At 38.4% G+C, this 20,138-nt stretch overlaps 1 protein-coding gene across 1 annotated transcript in view; it reads right to left on the bottom strand.

Moving 5' to 3' along the window:
• Nucleotides 1–19,228, bottom strand: part of LOC125403388 (aldehyde dehydrogenase, cytosolic 1) — a 33,781-nt gene extending 14,553 nt beyond the window's left edge. The window contains exons 1-9 of the mRNA XM_048438690.3: nucleotides 19,074–19,228; nucleotides 15,879–15,983; nucleotides 13,215–13,355; nucleotides 12,296–12,425; nucleotides 10,346–10,407; nucleotides 8,567–8,695; nucleotides 7,289–7,402; nucleotides 2,632–2,734; nucleotides 922–1,106 (exon numbers count right to left, since the gene is read on the bottom strand). Of these exons, the coding sequence (XP_048294647.1) occupies nucleotides 922–1,106; nucleotides 2,632–2,734; nucleotides 7,289–7,402; nucleotides 8,567–8,695; nucleotides 10,346–10,407; nucleotides 12,296–12,425; nucleotides 13,215–13,355; nucleotides 15,879–15,983; nucleotides 19,074–19,139 (1,035 nt within the window). The 5' untranslated portion in view covers nucleotides 19,140–19,228. The remainder of the gene's footprint in view (nucleotides 1–921; nucleotides 1,107–2,631; nucleotides 2,735–7,288; nucleotides 7,403–8,566; nucleotides 8,696–10,345; nucleotides 10,408–12,295; nucleotides 12,426–13,214; nucleotides 13,356–15,878; nucleotides 15,984–19,073) is intronic.
• Nucleotides 19,229–20,138: the final 910 nt, after the last annotated feature.

Raw genomic sequence — 20,138 nt, 5'->3', positions numbered from 1 at the left:
AAGGCATTCATATTTGCAGTTGATGTAACTACAAAGAAGAAACTCAGAGATCCCATGGGATGTCTGGCTTTTGATAAATAGAAGGAAAGGTTTTTCTGGTCCAGAAATCAGGACCTTCGAAAACACAGGATATTTTTACATCAGAGAAACTGAGGATCCTGTAGAAGGTTGGGGAGTCCTCTACTGCTTATAGAATGGCAAGTGAGATGAAGAATTGATTATGAAGATGAATTTACAGATATGTACACATTTCCAGACTAAAAAAATGCATGCAGAAATTAAGAATTTTACCAATTAAAGTATGCAAGAAATAATAGCATTTTAAAATATTCCTTCATTTTTGTGTTATTTGAGTGCAGTGAGCAGGTGTGTGTGTTTGCATGCATGTATATATAGGTAGGAGCAAATGCATGTACATGTGTGTGCACCTTCATGTTGAATAAGTGTATACAGGTGCATATACATGTATGTACATGTTTGTGGATACCAAAGGTTGACACTGAATTTCTTCTTCCACGGTTTTCATTTTTTCCTACTGAGGGAAGCCCTCTCACTGAACTCAAAGCTCCAGTCTAACGAGCCAGCTTTTATATGAATGTTAGAATCAGAACTCTGGTCTTTGGTATTGTGTGAAAAATTTTTTTATGTGTTAATCCATCCCATTAGCCCTTGTTCCTATGCTTAATTCCCACCATGGCTCCTAGAATGTTTGTAAATTCAAAGAAAAAAAAAACGGCAAAGAAAAAAGTGATTTATGTTTGCTGTTTGAAGTGAGATAACTTAAATCACCAGATCAATATAATATCAGCTACCAATGAGCAATATTAAGAAGTTACTTAATACAATCTTACTTAACCATAATTAGACCTAAAAAAAATTAGTTTTACATCCAAAATACTTGCCTTTCTGATGTTTACTCACTTGAGGACCTTGATTTATTCCTGCATTCAGAGGATTTCCAGGTACATATTTTTTAGCCCGCTCAACACTCCTTTTCACAAACTCATCGTAAATTGACTCCTCAACAAAAAGCCTGGATGCTGCTATACACAACTGTCCCTGGTGGAAGAACACTCCTTGGTGTGCAAACTCAACAGCACTGTCCACTGCAAAGGAAACATTCACAGGACAGAAAGAACATTTTCTAAAGAATACATCCACACACATACATATGTTTGAGATGCAATATGGTGATAGGAAAAGTGATGAATCATCTGATGAGACATAGATTCATTACACTGCATGGAAGCCTCGAAAGAAATAGACATCTTGATCCTTTATTTACGATGGAAATAATAACAAGGGAACTCTGACAAGATGGTGCCTGTTATGACTTCTGAAAAATATACATTTGATTAGAAGATAAAATATTGCAAATAATTTTACAACTACTTCCATTTTATAATTCTTTAGTCAATTATATTTCTTTTAAGTGTCAGTTTTTAATTTGCTAATAGAAGAAAACTGAATTATCTATTGCCTTTAGTAATTTCAAGCATTACTAAATACTTTTCACAATAAAAAAATGTTGTCTTTCTGAAAGTGATGTTCAAACAACTAAAACTCACTACATCAGAACAATTCACCCTCCCACCCTCACTCCAGGAAAAATGCTTCTAAAATTTAACTAAAGTCTTAATAATACAAGCGTCTAAACTCAGTTTTATATTAGAATATCTTTAATTCTATACAAAAAGATGTGTATTTTTTGAGGTGTGTGTGTATGTGTGCTTTAATTTTATGAATGAGGACTACTCAGTTCATGATTGTAGAATCTGGGTGTGAAACTGTGAGCTAACAGTAGTTGTTGAAAGTGCAGTGAGGAGAGGTGACAGAGAGTGACAAACTAGACATCATGCTAACCAAGTAGTAAGTCCTAATATTTCTAGTAAAGACACTAATACTGACAACAGCAAATTCCATGGAGCCAATGTTTATATCCTCATTTTAAGTATGAGCCGAGGAACGATAGGTGAAAGGAATTCTTTTTTTCAATGTTTTATTTATTTTTATTTAGCTCTACATTTTCTCTGCTGCCCTCCCTGTTTCTCGCCTCCCCATATTAAAGAAATTCTGGACCACAAATCTCAGTTATGTCACTATTATTTAGGAAGTAACATGAGGATTTCATTTGGTAACAAAAATCATAGTGATCAGGATCATTATTAATTGGGTCACATCAAAATGACAAACAAATATCTATAAAGACTTCACAGGTTTAATTTTCTCTGGTCCTATCGAGATAATGAACCAGAGTGAAAGCAGAGAAATAATAGCAAGTTGCTGGCAACCAGGATACGTTATTTTTGGTTCTAAATGTTTCAAGTATCTTGTGCCCGTGATACAATTACAGTTATGGAATTATCAAAACCATCTCATATATTCTAGATGCATCCCACTTATACTACTTCAGACTGACACTGGGAAGTAGCAATCTATCCCAACCCAGGGCAAAATCTTCTCTGTGTTCATCAGTTGTATGCTATAGAAATAGTTTGCAAGCTTTGCAGAATCACCCCAGACTCTAGACAATTTCTTTTTACTTTGAATTTACTTTTATACCAGGTGACTGTGATATCATCAGGCATCAGGAGGAAGAAGGTAAGACACTAACAAGGGTCTTATACTCACAGTCAGCATCTGCAAACACAATGCAAGGGCTCTTTCCCCCCAGTTCCAAGGTGACCCTCTTCAGATTGCTTTTCCCTGCAGCTTCTTTGATTAATTTTCCAACCTGAAATCACATATTGCATAGGAGGAGGCTTAGTTTGTTTTTGTGTGGATAGGTTGTTTTAATACTTTCCATTTGTAGGACATTTGCAATTATTTAATTTTATTTGGAGAGACTTGAAAATGTTCACGGGCAGATGTGAGAGCTGACTTCAATGTGGACAGATAAAAGATTATTTTCATTTTTGTCAGAACGTCCTCTCTGGATTTGATCAGAAATACCATCGCACCTCATGTATTGATGTCTCATCATTTTAGTGACATTCAGAGAATTCTGCCCAGTCAAAATAGTAGACGCCCATCATCTAAATCTTAACCTTTTTCCTCTTTTTTATACCCTCCCAGCCTGGACTGCTTCCAGGTTGATCCTTTACTTGGATCAGCTCTTGGCACAGATCCTATTTGAGCCTTGTTCTAATGAGAAGAAAAAAAATAATTCTTTTTCTCCTGGTCTCCTAATTCTCATAAAGATGTTTCTGAGTCAGTCTCAAATGTCATGTCTATCTGTGTAAATCTCATAAACACCCAGTCACTACCTAATTCCCCACTATTGACTACAGCATCCTCACTCATTATTACCCTCTCTTCCTCTTCTCACTCTCTCCTTCTTTCTCCCTCCATCTCTCCTAACACTACTCGCCTTCTCAAGCACATGTTGCTTTTTACAAAAAAGAAATTGGCTCTGAGTCCTTTGTTCCTACTACACTTAGCTGGAATCCCACCGTACTCATTTCTTCTTTAATTCTAGTTGCTTCATTGAAGAAAAATACATTGCTTTTGTTTTATTTTATCTGTGGATTCTGTCCTTTCTAGTGCATTATCTATGCTATTTTTACATTTGACTTTTGTATCCTGTTGTGATTACTATTGATTCTTCATTATATATTTGAGAGCACAATAAGTAAGATGGTCTACTTTCTCTTTTTGAGGTAACCACTGTATTTTGTTTCTCTTATTGACAGGCTTTCTATTTCAGCAGAAAAATAAGGTAGTGGTTTAATTCTAGGTGTGTACAAATAGATGGTTAACAAGAAGTGGGCTTGAATTTTCACAGAAAACAGGAAATGATTTTTAGCCTACAATTTCATTTCTTTGCCTATGTAGCCAGTGTTTGCCACCACTAAAAAATGACTGTTTTCCTTTGTGGCTGGAGGTCTATTTTAAAGCAATGTAATAAAAGTTTCACTAGAATGGGTCTCGTTGTTGTTATCATCAAGAGAGACACTGTCTCTGCCTCTTACACAATTGCCAGTATCTTTAAAGAAACCAGCACAATGAGTTTGAGTAGGATAATGCTATTTTTGTCACTCTGCTGTCTAAAATCATGCTACCATGTCATTATTCAGTATTAATTCACAAGCAGTTGTACATCTTTTTGTGGCCTACAAAGAATAAGAGTCTTCAAGACTAACCAGGCAAGCATGAGAGACTAGCTATGCGGCAAGGACATTGATGCCAATGACTACTTCTTAGACAATGAGAACACAAATGGGAAGGCTTTTAGTTTATGATTCCCTCAGACCTAAAGATGCTAGCATCCAGGCAGCACAGAATCAATGGGAGTCAGGGAGAGGAGGTTATGCCATATTCATGTCAAAGCCTGGGCAGATGTGAAAGACAAATCAGGAGATGAAAGCACACATTGACACATCTCCTAAATTAATGTGAGAAAGTGAGTGGGAGGAGGAAGCAGAAGTTAAGGATGCTTCACAGACATTTTCTTGAGTGCTTAGCAGGTCGCTAAATATCTTCTACCAGCTTTTACTTTTATTGTGTGGAAATGAATAAAGTGGGAATTACAGTCCCTGTGTTTCTCAAATAAAGAATCTCAAAAGGGAAAGGGTTCTTCTGTTTTTCTAAGGCACACCCCTCTTATTTGAAGCCAGAAGTTCTCTCATCCCCGAATTTCACTGTTTCCTTTTCAGAAGGTAAATGGGCATAGAGATAGCATTACAGAAATAGCAAAATGGCACCAAGTTGAGGATTAGTTAAGACAATTGCACAACAAAGCTGCTCCCAGGTTCAAGGAACATCCCAGGTTCAAGGAGGCAAACTGGAGAAGTGGTCCTACAAACTGGGCTCAGATGTGCTCATCACATCCCTAGTGCACAGCACGTGGAATTCTAGGCTTCCTTCTGTCTGCCTGTTCTATCTCCCTTGCTATAAACCTACTACCTACTTGCATCATCATAGCTAAAGCTATCAGTATGTCTTGGGTACCCTCGCATATTTGTTCCAAAGGAAATCGTGACTGAGGGGTTGATTTAACTTATCTCAATCAGAGATTTACATGATACACTATTTTCCTACCATCTATAACAAACATTTGTATAACATATATACACACATTTGAAAGATGAAGAAAATCAAAATTCAAAGTCTTATTTCGATTCTCTGTGCAGTAGAGCTATGTAACTAACTACAAGTATAAGGAAATTGACTTATTCTCAATCACTACACAGAATGAGCTTTCTTAAAACCTGGAACAAGTTCCACGTCCACATAAGTCTTCTTCTCTTGATCCCTTGAATAATTATCCAATCAGCTTCTCCATTCTACCTGTTCCTTGTGTTGGCAGTAAGGTCTTACTGGGAGCTGTGTAGCATAGTCTGAGATGAGCATATGACTATCTGTCCAACTGGTTGTCTCATGGCAAAACACCTGTGAAAACGGACTCTCACTTGGCAAGAATCAGTAGTCCATGGGATCATAAGAATTTGCAAAATTTATACAGCTTGTACTCTCTTTTATCTCTCATTATATTGGTGGTTCTCTAGTTGGTTTTTAGTATTACTTTTCCAGTCATACATGCAATAGCTGTAATTTCCCCTGAAAATTCTATTCTTTGTAGAATATTTCCCCTAAGACTACCCTAAGGGGGAGATGCTTCTCAAATCTTTTATTTGATTACTAACTACAAGTCCTGATCCTGAGAACTTCCTGACTCAATAGAGACAGTTTGATACATATGAGAAAACAACACTTGGAACATTAGCAATGGCTCGAAGTTCTGGAAAGGAGAGTAGGGCACACATGGTACACAGAATAGGGCAAAAGCCTCGGGAATACACATAGTGCCACTGGTGAGAGTAAGTTCCCTGAACACCAAGCACAGAATCATTGGTAGGATCTGGTATGCTCCAATAGGAAAAACTACAATTCAAACTGTGTCATGAGTACATCCATCTTTTACATATGCCAGAGCTTATATGGGTGGAAGAAGCATGGTATAATGAGATGAGCAAGAGTGCTTTATCAAAGTCTGCCTTTTACACAGTGATTGAGAACCCACTGTAGAAAAGGGAACTGTATAAAAACATATCTTAAAGGTATGAAAGAATTGTCAGAGTTTGAATATTGTTGTCCTTAAAGCATTGAACCCACATCTATATTTTTTAACTTTGTAACCACAGTTAGCCGCCAGCAGGCATAAATGCAGCTAGAGTGGGATGTATCTGACTCGATATTTAGTTAAGCCTGCAAAAATGCTACCTCTATGTCTAGAAGAAGGTTATGTAGGGAGTGGGAAGGTTTATTTGAGGAAGCCTAAAGGGGAACATTGGGGACTTCCATAATGATCACAATGTATTTCTTAAATTGTAATATATTTCTTAAAGTCAAAAATAGAAGCCGATAATAGAGCTGTTCCTGTAACCCTGTTAAGAAAAGCTCTGTTTAAGTATAAATAAAGATGGCCTTAGATATTTGAGGTCACTTGAATGCAATCCATTTGGTGGTCAGAAGTTTTCTTTGAACCAACACACCTTCCCTGCTTCAGGACCTGAACACAAGGTTGAGGACCTGGTGAGGTCTATTCAAGCTCACCTTTCCCACCTATTCCAATGAGTCATGCAGTATCTTTTCTGTCAATAGTTAATAACATTCTAACCTGGTAGGGTGACTCCAGCATGGCTTTACTTGAAACAGCTTAACATCTATATCTTCTTTTGTTTGTAATAGAAACTCCCTAAACCTGCAAAATGCTGTTTTACATCTCTTCCTCCAGTGCCCCCTCTCCCCTTACTGAGTCTTGTTATGGTTGTGCCTGGTTCCATTCTTCAACTTTTATCTACTCAGGGCATAGCAAGGCACACAGAAAACCAAGGCTCTCCAGGCAGGAACATGGATGAAATTGGATTGCATCACCCTCTCAGGGTGTGCTGGGTAGACAGAGTTCCACACAAGGAGCTAGAGGTGAAAATCTACAATTTATTTTTCTAAATATAGAGGCAGTAAATAAAGTGACTCATGCAAATAAATCATTGTGGCCTAATTTGTATTTCCTACCATACACTTAACCATCTGACTGCCTCAAAGGCTATATTTCTCCAAAGAGATAGTAGTATTGCACTACTATCATTTACTGTAATCTTTCAGATTCATAACAGTATTTTTTACTATTAAAAATTCATCCACTTGTCCTTGATAAACATATCTGGAGTCTAGAATGAAGAGCAAATCATCATAGCAACTTTTTAAAGAAAGTGTTGACTGCAAGAGAGCTACAAAGAGCATGCTTCTGCTTATTAAAGACAAGATATTCAGAAAATGGCTTTACCTCTGTTGATCCCGTGAAGGCCACTTTGTCGATGTCCATGTGTGAGGAGATGGCTGCCCCTGCAGTTGGTCCATAACCAGGGACAACATTCACCACACCAGGAGGAAATCCTGCCTGCAAGATAAGAAGCAAGGTGTTAGTAAATCAAGAGCTTAATTCATACATGACCTGATGGGGAAACTGGGGCTATTTCTTTATGCTCACCGTGGGGATTTTGTCTCAAGAAAATGCACTGAAGTGTATCTGTCCGTTCTTTGTTACTATCTTTAATTTCTTATGCATATGAAAGTATCTCTAAAGGTGGTAATCTCTTAGAACACTGTGTTCCATGGGCAAATCTGTTGCCTTTGGTGTATTAATTGTTTCTCATTTGCTATGATAAAACATTGACCAAAACAATGTTGGGAAGGAAGAAGTTTATCTGATTTATAGGTTATGTCTATTGTTGAAGGAAGCCAAGGTGGGAACTTGGAGCCAGGAACTAAACCACAGATCATGGAGAAATTATATGCACTGCCTTATTTTCTCTGGCTGACTCAGCTACCTCTTTTATACAGTTAGGTCAATGTGCCCAGCGATAGCACTATCCACAGTGGGCTGGGCCTTACTACATCAATGAGTGATCAAAAAAAAAAAAAACCCACAAACATGGCCACAGGCGAATCTGAGAAAGATAATTTCTCAGATGAGGTAAATGTTTCCTAGGTTTGTCAAGTTGACAACAAAATTGCGACAATTGATCACTCCAATGATTAACTGTGTCAAATTTTATAAAAGGAACTCAAATGGATAAGATATCAGAGTGTATGTTATATTATCTACACAGAAAGACAGATTTTACAGTCACCACCATCAAAACTAGGAACATATTGAAACAGCAGACATATTGGCAGAGAAGCCGCTAACCTTTAACGAAATTAAAAATGAAAAAAACTTCAAAGATTACAGAAGCAACCAGGTAACTTAAAATCTACATAATGAAGATAAAACTCAGTATTTCACCATTTGAAAAATTGTTGCATTCCTAATTAACTTACATTCATGAGATTTGTACAATGTAAGTGTCCCCTTACAGGGTGACTGGCTATGAGCCTCTGTCATTATTTAGATAGAGACACATTTTCACTGACTGACGAAAGTTGCAGCCTGTGGTTCTGCGGCTTTCATCTGTGCAACTGCACAGGATCAGCAGTGTGATCAGCAAAGCTCATAGTGATGAGGCTGTAGGTGAACGGGGGACCTTGAAATCGCCTGCACGTTTAGACTCTGGAGACTTACCTCTTTTACTAACGATGCCATATGAAGAGCAGTGAGAGGGGTTTGCTCTGCGGGTTTGACAATCACTGTGTTCCCACAGGCAAGGGCAGGACCTATCTTCCAAGTGAACATGACCAATGGACCATTCCACTAGAAAGAAAAATTGATCAGTGGAAACAAATATCGCTCCAAACTTCATTTGTTATTGATACTTGCCACCCTGACAAAAATTGACTAATATTTTAGAAGTTGTGTATAATTATCTAGGTTATTTTACCTATGTTTACAAAAGAAACCATGAAATGCTAAAAAAAAAAAGAGCTCAAAACAAACTATGTAGGAGAGGGTACAGGAAAGAACTATCAATTGTAATTAAGTCTTATTATTCTGAACTCTTAATTTACAGAAAAGGTGCTACTTTATGGCTTCATATATGTTAAACATGTTGTAATTTACTTGTGTTTTAAAAGTGTTAAATCCTCTTCATCTTTCTTCTTGGAAGGCACTTACGGTATTTTATCCATAATAATAATTCAGATAAATCCACATCCAGGAGATTTTGTGTGCGCTAGGCAGTGATCACAAGGTTGTAAGCATATTGAATGTGTTCTCCATAACAGTGAGCCAGACTAATATCAAAGGGATATCAAATCCTCATCCATAGGGTGAGTGTTTGAGTTCAGATCATCCCAATAAACCAACAGGACAGCAGTAAAAAAATAAGATATGTGACAGCTTCTTCTATTTAAGGCATTTGCCACCCGGGGAGTCCTGAAAAAAGTCCACTCTTCTTTAGATGGATGTTCTAAGGATTAATCAAGAAATTCAGGGTTATGGCATAGTGCACATTTGTGTATCATGTGGAAAGCCAGTGTTTAATCCCCAGGAAAGAAAACAGGACAAAACGGGACAGTTAAAATTTATACTTTTCTAATAGTGCTACCTGGTACAGTAATGTAGATATGTTTGAGTGTTTTTTAAGTCTTTAAAGTACTGAAGAGTTCCATGAATATTTTGGTATGTTCAGTCTTACTAAAAGAGAATGACTGTCATTCCAAAACCTTTGGGATACTTCATTGTGTTTTAATTTAGCCTTTTAAACTATGTCAGCTGTATGTGGCTAGTGTCCTGTGTTAACCTTCATGGAAATCTGGTTACATCCAGAACATGATATTTTGGAAGAAGAATTTTGACTTTCCAAACCTGCTACCTAAAGTTAAATAGAGGGCACATGCTTTCCCAATTGTTATGGGAAATTCCACTGAAGTAATTCCACTGATATAAATTCCACTGAAAAAAAAATTCCACTGAAATAAAAAAAATTCCACTGAAATAAAAAAAAAATTCCGGAATGTAAACAGTCTTTCTTGAGTCACCATCCACAGTGGGAAGTCTCAAGGAGAAGAGAGCAGTGCTGGGAGCAGAGGGCACTGCTGTGTCCCGTAGAAATGTTCAAACACAGATGAGCCGTGACAAACCTTTGTCATATAGTCACAAAGCACAGCTCATGAAACCAGAACAAAGCACAATTTCTGGAAAAAAATGTAATAAATTCTTAGAGCTTATTTGTCAATATTGAAACATCCTCAAAAGGGCAAAGCATTATATTGAGGGGTTTCTGGACAAGACAGCTCATATATGAGAAGCAAAGTTAAAGGACCAAGTGCTTCAGGTAGTCATGCTTATTGAATTTACTTCACACATAACCATCACATAAGCTTCACTTGTGTGGGAATGGGCTTCAGATCAAAAGAAATTACAGAGTTCTTTCCCCCATCAGAGTCATGAAGTAAGACTTACAGGGATGATTTGGCCACACACCCCAATAGGCTCACGTCTTGTATAAGTGAAAATATCTCCATCTGAAAAACAGAGCAAACACACCATCCAATAAGGCAAATGCAGGATCCACTCAGGGCAGGGTGACGTGTGATTGGCAGTAGAGGAGGTTCACAGTGACTAGCAAAAAAGAAACAAATCCTATTTACAAGGTTAATAACATAAACAATGGAGCTCTCAAATAGCAATTTCAATCTAAAGACCTAGTTACAGCAAAATAAGTGACAGGATCGGAGAAGATCTTATAGGCTGGAAACTCCATTCTCTGTATTCCAAGATGGCTGCCTTCCATCACTCTCATACACAGAGTGGTGCAGAAAGAAACTGGGAGATGAGGTTCCCTCTTGATAAAGACAGAACCATATGCAAAAGTTCCCAGCATCACACATGTCCCAGGAGCTCCATCTTTTAAACAGGTACATGTTTTAAAATTGTGACAACTTCTCCAAGGAATTAGAAGTCTTTCTCTAAGACTTGTTATAGTTTTTATTGTTTCCTTTTTCCTACCAAACATAAATGCAATCTCTTATTCTATGAATAAAATATTTGAAATGAAATGAGATTCTTTTCTTTCTTGATTTGACTGACAATTGTGCCTCACTATCAACTCACACCTAAATATATCTTGGAAGAGGAAACCTTAATTGAGAAAATGCTCTCATGAGATTGCTCTGTAGGCAAGTCAATGCAATATTTTCTCAATTAGTGTTGGACATGGGATGGCCCAGTCCACTGTGAGTAGGGCCAGACCTTGGCAGATGATCCTGGATTGCATAAGAAATCAGGCTGAGCAAGCCATAACAAGTAACCTTATAGTACATTGTATTTGTCAATGGCCTCTGCTCAGTTACTGTCTCCAGGTTTCTGTGCTGAATTTTTGCCCATATTTCCCTCAGAGAAAGAATATTGTGTGGAAATACAAGTGAAAGAGATCATTTGTTCACAAGTTGCTTTTGTTCATAGTGTTTTATCACAGCAAATACTCACTTTGATGTGGTCCCATTTGGAGTTTTGCTGTTGTATGTTTTGTTCTGGCTTTCACAGGAATCTAAAGCTAGCACACAACCTCTTTCCCTGTTCAGATCCACAGGTACTTTAAACAGTCATCTCTATGTTTCCCAAGAGTAGAGTAAGAGTTACAAAATAGCCTGGTTCATAGTACCACTGTTGTCATTCTCTTCTTATATCTTATAAGAGATGTAAGAAGCTAATATATCTTATACTGTATCTTCCAGTTAGAATGGAAGTGCACATCAGAACGTGAAATGGATTATTTGGGTTCCTGAAGTCATTGTAGATAGAGATATGAAACTGCCTCCAACCCTTCCCAAACGGATTCTTTTCTCACATGAAATATTTGCTGTGTGTCTGTTCTGCTGCTTTCGTGCCCCACTAAGCAGTACACCACACTTCCATGCAAAAATTCTTAATCCTGCTGGTAATCAGAGTCTCATTTTGATTCGATGCTTTTGAAATACATTAGTATAAATTGAGTTGTTGAGGTATATTGGACTAAATATACTGGGCACAAATCAGCACAACTTACTCATTCTGGACATGCAAAGTCTTAGGTAATAATGTTACAGGATAAGTACAAATGTCATTATGAGAATGGTATTCAGTAAATGATTTCTGTAGCCAGTTTTGAAAACTTCAGACCATAAGACATCTCACTCAAATTAGTAGGTGAGTCTATGAGAATGTTCATACTTGAATTCTGTCTATATTCTCAACAATGTTTAATCTTAAAAGAACTTCCAGCACCAGAACTCTGTTGGGTCAACGTGAAAAGTAAAGTAATTATTTACCTAGTTGATTGATACAATTGTCAGGGAGAATTTGAAGGTATTCAGTTCTGCACAAATGGCCTCACTTCTGCCATCATGTAGGTAGTTTCCCAAATGTACTTACCACTCGGTATTGTTTGGCCATGGACCTTGTCAGCCCAGCCTGCACAGTACTTTAATGTTTTTATGCCGACGTGTAAATCCATCATGTATGCATGAGGAAATACTTTTCCAGCATTCATTGATTCCATTGTCTGAAAAATAGGTAGTAATATCATAGTCTAAACATTCAACAATAAAAATTGCATAAAGAATATATAGTCAACCATTTTAGATTTTCATAATTATGTACTAGAGTTTTAGAAATTTAAGGATTCTTAAATCTTAAGAATTTTTTTAAGTTCTTTTGAAAGAAACTTAAAAAGAATTAAATGACTTGTTTGTGGTCAAATAACAAGATCCTGATGAGAGAGGTAGTGACATTCTGATTGCCTGATCCCACTAATATATTGGTCGATTCTAAGTACCTTTGGCTAAGTGTGTCTAAGAGCAGGTTACATAAGTACACAGTTATGAAACTGATTTTTTGTCTCCACCTCTATCAAAGTTCCAACAAGCTTGCACTTATCTTCTGACTGTAGCAACAATTCAGGGTCTGAACTATGCATAATGTCACCATCACCGTCCTGTTCTTCTCTTGTATAAATGGTCTGCTCATACAATTATAAACCAAAGTGACCATCCAGGATGATAGTGGAGCTCAGCCAATCACATTCTGTCCATGGGGCGTGTTGCCCGAAGGCAAAAATTTACCTATAAACCTGGCAGGTGAGCTTCCCCGCCCTCTCTTGGCCCGTGTTCTCAGATGGACCATTGGGATTCTGGTGTTAGTTTTCCTTCTGTTTATTAAAGCTCTATCTTTTATATTGAACTAGTCTGGTTGATTTTTAATTACCGATCGCCCTTGCCCCATCACCAGTTGGAATGGTGAATGATCCCTGGAGCTTACCCACTGTGTCCCTTTGGTGTAAGTTAATACTCACAGCCAGCAGTAGACGGTCTCTTTCCATTAAGTCAGCCAGCTTGTTCAGCAGCCGCCCCCTCTCTGAAGCGTCCATGGTGCGCCATGGGGAGCCAATCTGAAAAGCCTGTCGTGCAGCCTTCACAGCTTTGTCCACATCTGCCTGGAGGTCACAAAGCATTCATATCAGGATGTTCAAAACTCTAGACTAGCGAGCTAAACATCACAACTTAGTAAACTAGAACACAGTTCTCAGGTGGACCAAGGAACTCCACCATATACCATGTGCCTAGCACAGTTTGATGAGTAACATACTCTTGGGGATAGAAAGCAAGCCGTCTTGTACATATTCTAGGGAGAATGGAAAGTCTGTAGCCAAGTAGGCATATTCTAATCAAATCAAGGAAATCACAGAAATAATTTAACAGTCACACAGAAAAGGGTGCAACTCCCTTGCCTGGATCACAAAATTTGATGGACGACTAAGACTGCAACGCATGGACTCCAAACAAACTATTGTCTGATACCCAGTGTGTGTTTCAGGTACCAAGGACCCCTTGGCTCATGTGGAACCTTGCTGTTGAAGCAGCCTGCTGGGCAGCCGACCCCTATACATGATCACCTGTCTGCACTGCTATTATCTGTTCCAGACCCTGCTTGGCCTTGGGTCTTGCAGTTGAGCTCTGCAGCTTCTCTATTCCCCCGAGCCCAGCCACTCCCCGTAGCTCTGCGCAGGCACGGATTCCTTATCATACAGGTTCTTTCTAAACCACCTCTGAAGCCTCTGAACTCTGCTGCAGACTCTTTAACTTGTATTAACTTAGTTATCCATAAATGCATATACAGTGGTCCAAATATGTTTGCTATGTGATGTGTGATATGAGAATTAATGTTAGTTCTCATATTCTCCTCAAGATGACTACTAAGCTGGGTGTCTTTTATATCAAATTGTTCACATTTGAATACTTACATCTTGTGAATTTACTGCTATTCAATAGAGTTACACATTATGGAAAGACACAAACATATTCATCTATGCTTGGATATAAAACATACGCTTCATATGAATTAAACAAACAACAGTGACCAGGTTAACTGTGATTTACTATCATCAAATCATGTGACCTAGGAAAATAAAATACTACAGTTTGAAGTCAAAGCCACAGAAGAGGAAATATACACATATTTGCTCTGGCCCCTGCCCCACCCTTGTGATACCATGAAAGGCTACGTTTGGCCTATTGGCAGTCTCATTCTCCTTGTGGATAGAATCTCTGAAACCTTTAGCCTGTGACCTAATGAGTAAGTATAGCATATAAGACTAGACTGTGCACTTTACCAGGTTAGAACCTTCCTCTAATGAAAGCCAATCACTCTTCATTAGATCTCTCACAAATTGGTTGAACATCAACATTTCTAAAAGGACAATTTGGTTAACAATTCCAAAACAGGATACAGATAAAGGAATGTGGCTGTGAAGCCAGCTCTTGTTTATCAGGTAGAGAGTTTTTTCCTGATTGAACTAACCCCCGCATCAAAAAAAAAATGTCACATAGAAGCTAAATGTTCAAGGCCTCTATGTTAAAGCATCGATAATATGACTTTTTATTAACTTATATCTACAGACTCATAGTCTTCTTTTTTTAGTGTTATTCTATTGTCAAGGAAAAGGCATAATAAGCTGACTGATGTTGTAAAATATTAGTTAAAGATGTGTTACAATGGTTTATACTGTGGAACATTTGTTTAATGATACAAAGATGTGTTACATTCTTCTACCTTGCATTTGTTTAACTCTGTGAAGCTGTTACTTTGCCTGTCTAAAACACCCGATTGGTCTAATAAATAGCTGAATGGTCAATAGCAGGAAAGGAGAAAGGAAAGGCAGAACTTGCAGGCAGAGACAATAAATAGGAAGAGAAATCTCAGGGGAAATATCAAAGAATGAGAAAAGGAAGAGAGGAGGATGCAAGGGGCCAGGACCCAGCTACACAGCAAGCCAAGGAGTAAGGAGTTAAGAAAGGCCTATAGGATAAAGATAAAAGCTCAGAGGCACAAACAGAGCTGGGATAATTTAAGTTAAGGAAAGCTGGCTAGAAACAAGCCAAGTTAAGGCCAGGAAGAATAAGTCTCTGTATATTTATTTGGGAACTGGGAATTGGGCCCCTCAAAGAACTAAAGAGCCAAGAGCCAAAGAGGTATTAAAAAATTATTTAAAAAAACTACAGACAGGCACCTTAAATATGTTATTATATTAAAACCCCATTCCCCATACTAAATGCTAATGCTAACTCTTAAGAAAAGAGACACACTATTTAAAAATTAATACTTCGTTATGCTGCCATAGCCTCAGAACATCAAGATTTTGCACCCTACCTCGTTATTCTTAGATTCCTGGGTAGTATTAGAAATGCTAACATCAGATCTATAGCCTGTGGATTTTTTTTAGCATTTCTTGGTCTCTTGATATTTAATTTTTTAAGTTATTGTGTATTGTGTATAAGTATTCTCTACCAGATGTATATGAGGCAATTTCTTATGTCAAAGACAGTAGAACATTTACCCAACTGCCTGAGCTGCCACGTTTTCATGCCTTTCACTGAACTTGCAGTGGGCTTAGAACTCAAAACAGTGAGAAACAAAGACCTCTGGTGTGAACTAGACCTGTGGGTGTTGGAAAACTTACCTTGTCCCCTTCTTCCACATGACAGATGATCTCCTCAGTTGCAGGGTTAAAGACAGGAAATTTCTTGCCACTCACTGATTCATGCCACTCATTGTTGATGAAGATCTGAGGAGATGCAGCAAAGACAGACAAAAAGTATTTAAATACACAGTACGGTGAAGGGTTTGATAAACTAGAGTTGAGGTATTAAGTGTTGCCCAAATATTATGTTTCTTTCCCTGTCTAAAAAATGCTCACATGTGTGTCACTTAACACCTAAAAAACACAGAGGTTAGACAACTGGGAATTTAGATGTGTGTTACTGGGATATAGTATCTCGAAGAGGCAACTTTAGATCCCTGGAAAAGGGTGTGGATTTCAGTGTTTGCGCCCTGGACTTGGGTTTTATTAAGAAATTTTTTCTATGTGCATTTAACTCCATTCTTTCCTCTGTATAAAAAAAATCTCCTGGTCAAGAAAATAGAATCTCGGACCTAGGTGGAGACTTAACATTAGAGTTGGACCAGTTCAATCACTTTGGGCAGGGGACCACTCTAGGAAGCTGGGCGACCCTTAAGCCAAGCTAAAGAGATAAGGAGAATTATGAGTCCTTTAATGAAATACTGTACTTTCTCTCCAAGAAAATCCACCTCTAATGCATAAGTTTGAACCACAGCACTGTAGGATGATAAGTTTGATCACTCTTATGAATTATTCAAAAAAGAATAACTTTCCCTTTTCCTCTTTCTATGTCTCTTCTGAGAATGCTTTCCTTAACAGTTTGATCCTTTCTCTCAATATTTTGAACTTCCTATTCCTTCCCCCAAAAATATCCCTGCCCTCCATGTGGCTCTTTGCTGGCCATGTGTTCCACTTCAGTGCCTGTCTGAATGATGAGAATGCTCCCCTCCTCCTCCAGTCTCCTACTCTAGTAGCTAGCTGCTGAGGTTTCACATCTGTTTTTCCCTGAGGTTTTCCTTCTAAGTTCCAATAATAGTCCTCCAGATTCCATTTCATGAGACTGAGAACCCCAAGAAATTACCCTGAAATTTCTTGACAGCAATACAATATACCTCTTGCAATAATAAAGAAGAAAACTAAAACAGTGAAGGAAAATAATGCAAAAATTGAGACACTAGTCAGGCAAAGCAATTTGATAAATACTTCTCACCCTTGCCTTTCTAGTTTGCAACTAGGAACTTACTTCACAGTCATCGTTTCAACATCTCTTAAGAGTGAAAATCAAATATAATTTTCCAAGGAATGCAGTAAAGGAACATGAAGAAGGATAGAGAAAGCTCCCCATTGAGATTTATTTGCATACATAGCTGGTGTCTTCCCAAGTGGGACAGTGCTGTAACCAGCACATCAAATAATACAATGCTTAATATATAGACCAAATATACACAGAAAATCAAAATTCACTAAATGGTGTTTTTTATTATTAAGTAGAGAAGTATTTGAACATCAAATAAATGTGTTCTTTACTCTTAAATACTTAGTCTCTCCATTCTCTCTAGAACGTCTTTATGTAATGTTTGCAGCAAAGAAGTTTCAATCTGAAAACATCTGTCTATGTTTAGGGATTACTGGTTCTACCTGCATTTGCACATGGGACTTTAAGGAATAACTTTTTTTCTAGTACTTTCACCTCATCTTTAATTAGTGAGTGTTAAACAAAACAACCCCGAGTAAAGACAGCACACTTTAAAACCTCCTTGAGACACACACACACACACACACACACACACACACACACACACACACACAGTCTTAAGAAAATTCATAAATGGCAAAAGAAAGAAAGGAGGAGAGGCTTTCTGATGACCAATATACTTTTTCCTTTGAAATCATGCAAACCAAACTTTTCTTAGTGATTAAACTATAACTATAAAAACAATGTGGACAGTTCCCATATTCTTGGAAAACCTGATTTGTAGATTGTGACAGGTATTTCTTCCAAATGAGAAGAGGGTCAGAGTCTGTGGAGTGCACACACATTGACACCTGTGAGCTGTTGGAGAGTGTGGACACATCCTAGTTCGTATATTCTCCTTTGGCAAAACCTACACTGGAAGCATTTTCTGTCCATGAAAGCCTGATGAAATCATGCCCCAGACATGTCTAGCATGAATGGATCACTGCCAAGTTACCCTCCTCTCTAAGGACCTTAGCCTAAGCAAAGAGCCCTTAAACCAGGCAGCTCCCTCACTTCAGGTGCTTAGAAAAATGCAAAGACTTCAGGAATTCAAAACCAGCTACATTTGCTCACAGAGATAATGAAATAGATGAGAGAAGGCATCAAGTCTCCTCACTAACTTTAACACTCTCTGATTTCCTTGTGTGGTTCAGCACACAGCATGGTCCTCCCCAGAGATGAACAGTTCGTCTCTCACTTTGTTTTCTGCATCAGACCATAACACGGCTAATTTTAAGTGACTTTTCTAATAACTTGATTGTGTGTGTGTGTGTGTGTGTGTGTGTGTGTGTGCGTTTGAGAGGGGGGTTCTTAATTTTGAATCCTAAGATATGTAACAGAATTACACATGGAACTGTTCAGTAGGTAAAATGACGAGAGTCCTCTGGACAAGCCCAGTCTAATCATCTGCTCTCCTTGGCTGCAGATTTCCAAGCCTGGGTCAGATTCCTGATCTTGTGTCTCTAAATATTTAGCAGTTAATAATGGCATGTTTTTTTTTCCAACAACAACAAATCTCCCTGGAGGAATAAACAACTACTATTTCTATCTGAAAATAAGAAAAACAATACAAGTCCATTTGGGGGTTTCGGCAGGAGACTCCAATCAAAGTTCAGGGTTAAGTTCTCCAACCTTAACACTGTAAGCAAACATATAGCCTTATTTCCCTGTTCCAATGTGCTATTTTGAGAGAGACAGTGAGAGACTTCCCATGAGCCTGGCTCCTTCCACAGAGTTCCTCTGTTTGTCTCCCCATAAGTGCTCACTGCACAGGGTTAATAGACCTGCTGCTCACTCTGGTTCACTGCCTCTGGCACAAGAACCATTCACACACAGTGAAATCCTTATCCCTTGGATGTGTGTCTTATGAGACGTTGTCTGATATGGCTTAGAATTCACCACTGAATCAGGCCACTCGCTTTGCAAGCTTTTTGTCTTTCTGTCTGAAAAGAAGCCCCAATCGACCATGCTTTAACCAGGACCCCAGGGAAAGCCGTACTTAAAAGTGTCTTTCTTACCTTGGTATACTGAATCTTCAAGTTGGCCAGCGGAGCAGGAATTACAGGTTGTGCAGGGGAAGACATTGCTGGTTTTGCTCCTGGAGCACTGGTGACAGGCTCAGCAATTTGGTTCAGATAGGGCAATTGCTCCTATTTATCTAAATGCTCTAATGTTCATTTGCATATTAGGATATGATTGGATGGGCAGACTCACAGCAAGGCAGAAATGTCACTACTCTTTTGTAACATCTAAGGCTGGCAGGGAGCCTTTGCCTTTAAATGTGAATCCTTAAGGAACCTGCACCTCAGCCTGACGTTCCACCTAGAAACTGCTCACTATTTACAGATGAATTAATTTACCAGGCCAAACCTGTGCTAAGAGAATACTTGACCAGGAGCTCTGGACACTCGAAGCCAGTTATCATTTTCTAAGGTTTTCATGACTTTTTAGGTTACCATGTAACTTTCCCTTCTTGACTAGACTTTGTGAAGTAAGGAAGAAAAGATTCTGTTATCAATAGCAGCTAGGGGGAGAGAACAGCTATAGAATATTACTTTAAGATGTATTATATTTGCTTATGCTGTGGAACATTTTTTTCTTAATTTATTGTATATTTTTAAAATTTTCCAATCCAAGTTCCCACTACCTCCCCTTCCGCCATCCCCGCCACACACCCTCCCACCCCACCCCATCTAATCTTCAGAGAGGGTAAGGTACATTGCTTTGGGGAAGGACCAAGGTCCACCCTACTTTATCTAGGCTGAGCAAGATATCCATCTAAAGAAAATAGAGCCCCTAAAAGGTCAGTACATGCAGTAGGGATAAATTCTAGTGCCACTACCAGTGTCCCCTAAGTCTGCCCAGCCATACAACTGTCAACCACATTCAGAGTGCCTAGTTTGTTCCTATGCTTGTTCCTTCCCAGTCTGGCTGGTGTGGATAAGCTCACATTAGCTCATGTAGACTGTTTCAGTAAGTGTGCCCATCATGGTCTTGACATCTTTGGTCATGTTCTCGTTCTTCCCATCCTTCAACTAGAATTTGGAGTTCTGTCCAGTGCTCCGAAGCAGGTCCCTGCCTCT

The sequence above is a fragment of the Myodes glareolus genome, chromosome 7 (genome assembly GCF_982192425.1).
Source record: "Myodes glareolus chromosome 7, mMyoGla1.1, whole genome shotgun sequence".
NCBI classification, from domain to species: Eukaryota; Metazoa; Chordata; class Mammalia; order Rodentia; family Cricetidae; genus Myodes; species Myodes glareolus.
This window is presented reverse-complemented; position numbering and strand designations above follow the sequence as displayed.